The sequence below is a fragment of the Nymphalis io genome, chromosome 17 (genome assembly GCF_905147045.1).
Source record: "Nymphalis io chromosome 17, ilAglIoxx1.1, whole genome shotgun sequence".
NCBI lineage: Eukaryota > Metazoa > Arthropoda > Insecta > Lepidoptera > Nymphalidae > Nymphalis > Nymphalis io.
Window position 1 is genome coordinate 9,404,301 of NC_065904.1, and position 6,000 is coordinate 9,410,300.

The 6,000-nt window shown below is 28.5% G+C and overlaps 1 protein-coding gene across 1 annotated transcript in view; it reads right to left on the reverse strand.

Moving 5' to 3' along the window:
• The window catches only part of LOC126774679 (putative phosphatidate phosphatase), a 97,165-nt gene extending 91,767 nt beyond the window's left edge, over positions 1-5,398 (reverse strand). Inside the window, exon 1 of the mRNA XM_050496214.1 lies at positions 5,140-5,398. Coding sequence (XP_050352171.1) covers positions 5,140-5,251 — 112 coding nt within the window. The 5' untranslated portion in view covers positions 5,252-5,398. The remainder of the gene's footprint in view (positions 1-5,139) is intronic.
• Between the last annotated feature and the right edge of the window lie 602 nt (positions 5,399-6,000).

The following is a 6,000-nucleotide window of genomic DNA, read 5'->3' on the forward strand; positions in this document are numbered from 1 at the left end:
GGTAAAGGAAAACATCGTTAGGAAACCTGCAAGTGTCTAATTTCATCGAAATTCTACCACATGTGTATTCTACCAACCCACATTGGAACAGCGTGGTGGAATAAGCTCCAAACCTTCTCCTCAAAAGGGAGAGGAGGCCTTAGCTCAGCAGTTAGTCATTAACAGGCTGTTACTACTACTGTATACGCAAGTAGGTATATAATAGAAATGTAACAATATTTATATGTCTGATTTATTAATTTATATTACTAACTTTGCTCGGTATAAAAACAATAGTTATTTTTTGTGTAATAATCATGTTCTTAGGAAATATAAAATGTGTTATAAAAGAAAGTTATCTCTAGAAGATTTCTTCGAGACACTCTTGATATGAGTAAGTAATTATATTTTATTTTCACGATGTCATCATACATTTGAGCATGATTGAATAACAAACGTAAAAACACAAAATAGTTCACAACTATTTCAGGCAAATCAGCCGCCTGGTAGATGACCGTCACCCACAGACATTATCACAGCAAGAATAAGAATTGTAAACCACGGTCACCACCGTCAATGCACCCGAGCCGCCAGACTCACGTTTATACAAAGCTATTATTACAATACGTGTGCAAATAGTAAAAGATAAATTTAATCACATTATCACACAAAGGTTATCGTGCGAATGCTAATTATTATTGTCATTTGTCAATTTATACATTAAGTAACGAAATATATTAAGATGTTGAATTAAAGTTTTTTTTAATAAAAAAAACACATTCATTAATAATGAAATCTAATACGTCAAGAAAAATTTTAAAAATAAGATGCAAGATCATCCCTTCGGCTTTACTTGCATTCCGAGCACGGGTATGTTAACAAGCTTAACTTCTAAAATCAAAGCTAATGAGCTTTTCTAAGAAAGTACCCCAATAATCGGTGCTCTCCGGGCATGGAACACAGTTCCTCGTGATCTACAGACTTATTAGCTACCCACTATCCAAACGAGGCAGTCGATTTCTAGATTATTGCCGACATATGCGGTTTAGCGTAACTGAATTTCAATAAATAAAATTAAAATTGCTTTAAATGTTTGTCCTCTATACTTTCCTAAACGATTCATTTGATTGTGTTGAAAATTTAATGTGTTGTTCTGCTTATGCAAAGGTGCCTGGTCAAAAAAGGAAGAATTTTTCTTTGTATGTTTTTTATTCAATATGCACGTTTATTTTACCAGGACGCGAACGGGTAGCTAGTTACTACACAAAAACGAACAAAACCCCAATATGCTTTTACATATAAAAACAATTATGCGTCATATTATACTGTTAATGATTATTATTTAATACATTGTATAATAAAATATTTAAAGAAATATTTTAATATAGAATACGTTCTCTCGCGTTTATTATTCTTATATAAATAACATTTAACATTATGTAGTCAATTGCAAAATACATTGTAAAAAAATACGTTATTTAGGACTTTCGAATCGTATAAATTTATTATTGTTTAATAAGCCGATATAAATTATACATATAATATATTGAAATTTAAAAATATTTTAAGTGTTTTTTTTTAACATATATTTATAAAACCTGAAAGACAAAGACAAAATTTGTCATCATGATCACCGATTTACGATGCAATATTTAAACTTTTCTTGTTTTTTTTTAATATCTGTTTTTATAATCTTTGGTAACCGCGAGTCGGTTAAAGGCACATCCTACCGCTAATTGTTGTGGGCAACATGTTTGTAACATAAAGATAACACGCATTAGTCCCCAATATCTTCGCCACTTAAGTCTGAGTTCAGTACTTAAGATTTAAGTACGTACAAGCGGTAACCGAAATATGTTGCAATGGAAAAATAAGCGCGCAATGATTTACATAATCACATAAAATACAATTTACGGGAAGTAAATATGTAAATGTTTTTAAAGCGATTTAGAACATAAATGTTTATTATTTTTACCTAATATCGCTGCTCAGTGAAAAAAAATACTGTTCGTATATTTTTATTTCACTTATAAGCGAATCTACATAATAACTGTAAGCCATATAAGATAAATTTGACAGTTCCCTTTCGGTTAATGCAAAAACATTTCATAACGAGTTTAGTATACATTTCTCATAAAAATGCAAACCTACTTATATTTAATATTGAGAAAAGCTGACATTTCATGAAATTGACGGCAAACGAGCTGTCATTTTATCGTGCCAACTTTTTAATTCTCACAAAGCAAAGCATCCTGCCGTAATGCCAATGTATGAAGGCCTCTTTAACGGATACTGTTAATCTGACAGATCGCGAGCGTCGGATGTTTTGACAGCATCGCAATTACCTGCCACTTTGTTTGGCGGCTCACTGTACCAACCGTTCACATCCTGTACGTTTCAAACATATTACCCGAGATATTAATTGACGTTTAAAAATATTTTTATTTAACTCATAAAAACTTTTGATTTTTTTTTTGAATCTGTCATAGCTCGAACATAACTTAGTTCTATAAAAAAAACTATAAGAATAGAGCCAAGCGATCTATCCCGTAATGAGGCTAATGCACTGCTTGGCTGTTTAGTCAATGCACCTCACTGCAAACCGTAGCATCTTTTGTCATGAGTTTATCAGATACGTAACTACTGTTGATCTAAATTTTAAACATCAAATAAATGTTAAATTCAAAAAAATAAATAAATTTGTGTTTTTATTTTTATATATAGATATTTATTAATACTTTTATTAATAAGCTGAAATAAAATAGGTTACTATGACATTGTACAAAAATAGTAACGTTCGCTTGGAAGGCGCCTGGAGCGTAAATTTTCTGTCCGACTACAATGACAATAATAAGCTAGGTTAAAAAAAAAAACATTATTAAACTCTGAGACCATCATAATACAAAAGATTCATATATTTTACTTTAATAAATGAACAAACAAAATTTGCCTCTTTATAATATCAGTATGTAATGATAAAGAATTATCTCTAGCAGAAACAATTGAAGAAACTAACACTATTTACTTGCTTCTGATTCGTGAATTAACATTTGTCATATTCGAAAAAAAAAACAATACAACATATTTAAGAGATGCATGATAGAGATCATTCAGGTTCCCTTATTAAACTAAAAAAGATAGGCAGACAGCTGAGCCGACATGGCCCAGTGGGTAGAAGACGTCAATCTTAATCTATGAACGCGAGTTCAAATCTAGACAAGAAACGCGCACATTTACATATGCTTAATTTTTGTTTATAATTTTCTTTATAATAATATTCTAACATATGTATCAGCCCAAAAAACCACTGCGGAATAGCGTGATGGGATATGCTACAAAACCTACTTATGAGGAGAAGCATTTTTTTTATGGTATTCAGACACCTTTGTGACCTTAATTATGTAATTTAGACATGCCATCCCACAAGGAATACAATTATCACTTGAAAACCATCATGAGTCATTGCATTTCATTAATTAACTTTATATTACAAACTTAAGTACCTATTACCTAATTATATTAGCAATTAAAATATCATTAATATATTTTTTTTCTTTGTAAAAACACAATGTCATAAAACACATTTCTGATAATACCTACAATTAGTTATAATTCTGTAATTACTTAATTATATATTCAAATTCCTATAAGTCAAATCAGGAAATTTCTATCCTACATCCTTTAAAATAGATTACAAATAATACAATTAAACAATTTGACACATCAAACTCATTTAAAACATCGTCTAATCAAATTATGCCCACAACATTTCTGAGTACTGAATGAGAGATGGTCAATGATGAATGGTTACACTTGAAAATGAATGCATTCACTGTTCACAGTGAGAACCGAATGCACTAATGTGAATAAACTTTGTTTGTTACTCGTTAAATGTTACTAATATATAAAACAAGGTTTCGAATGTATATAATTCAATGTTTACAAAATCTGAATAAACCTAATTTGGTAAATTAAATAATTAGATTATCATTTGAGTTGAGATCAAACAATTTTTTTTTAGTTTATTTCATTTTTAATTATTCATTGATAAACTAATTTTGGCTGACTTAAATTGTATCATGTTATTGAAAGTGTTTTACAACTTTAATTAAAAATAAACCCCTTTCGGAATTTTAACTGTTTTTAAAAACAGTTAAATAAATATGTAACTATTTTTATAGTTGCAATCATTCAATATTTTTTATCTATGTAATAAAATGGGTTAGTTATAGTTTCATTCTGATTAATAACATTATAATATATACATAGCATTTACATACTTTATCATATTGTAATATGTAAAAATCACAATAATTCTTGGTTATTTTTTATAAATTTACCGGTTTATTTATTTTCATAAATATTTATGCCAACATACTGCAGTAATATTGCAAATGAATTTTCAGTTTTTTAAATTGAGCTTATCTTTTAGTCGTTATCGGATGACCAAGATTATCAAATTTGATTATGTCTATGATATCAACATGATTCAGAAATCATTGATTCTTTGTTATTTTAATTTATAATATTTACTAATAATTATTTAAAATTATATAAGAATTTATATACTTAATATATTATCAATGTATTAATTTTTCATTCACTGCTGATATCTCCTTATATATATATTTATATTAATCAATCGAATGAGGTATTTAAATACATTCTATTGCAAACATTACTATTAATTCAGTAAAAACATGCTACAAGTCAAGCAATAAATAGGTAATTTAGATTAGATCCATTATTTATTTAACAAAACTACATTTTTTTTATTATTATTATTATATTTATGCGAGCGTATTTTTTAGTAAATTTAATACATAATGTATATTTAGCTCTTAAATTTTGCATGCAATTTTATCGCAAGTGCGAAAAGTATTTCGATACTGATAACACAAAATAGAACTATTGTGGAAGTTGTTAATCATCCGTTCTAGTTTTTCTTTAACAACTAGACAGTTCACAACATGACATATTTTCCATAACATTGTTATTTCATAGCCTTGAAACGAGAGTTCAATGTCAAAGATTACGAATAAATGTAAATCGAGAACCTATTTATTATTCAAACTATAGAAACTATTTTACCACATTTAACAAATGAAACAAAAAACTGGAGCGAATATTAAGTATAAAAAATAGCAAATATCGTCTTACCTATAAAAAGTATCGTAAAATCCAGCAAAACTTTTCGCAAAATAAATTTGGAATCACGATCAATAGTGATCGAATGATTACGAGAGTTCGCTTTGCGTTCATTTCTTTCCATTTTGATTGTTATTATTATCAATACAATTTATATATTAAAATAAACCACTGAAAAACTGTTACACAAACGTTACGAAACGTCAAAGAAGAAAACTGAATGCACGGATTGTCAACTCTACACGCGTCAAACACAGAGCGCATGCGCGCGTCGACTGCGCCATGATCCATGAAACGACGACGGGTGCACTTACAAAATTAAATACACATCGATCATTATTATACTTATACCAAAAATAAAATAAATTATAATTTAAATTGTGTGAAAAAAATGTATAAATCATGAAAAAAATACTGAGTTACAATCACAACATATTGCGTTTAATATAAAATTTACTTATTTAAATAGTTATGGTACTGATAAGGCTGAATTACACATTACACGTACTAAGTTGTCAAGTAGTAACTAAATAAGTTACTTTTAAGTGACCTTAATTTAAGTAACGACGCTTTAAATTTAAAAATGTAGTATATAGTTTAAAAAATTAAAAATAAATTAAAAAACCTATGTATATTTATAAAATTGAGGTAGGCATATCTTTATAAGAAATAAAACTGACCATGAGTAGGCACAGAATTATACAGCTACTGATATGAATCGATTAAATTTCACAGTTAAATTTCTAAGCTGCGCACAATTATACTACGCTTGGTTAATTCTCACCTTCCTTTTTAAATATGACAGCCATGGAGATCCAATGTGACAAGAAGGTAAGTCCTTAATATTTTTTTTATTCGATAAAGCAAAAGGCA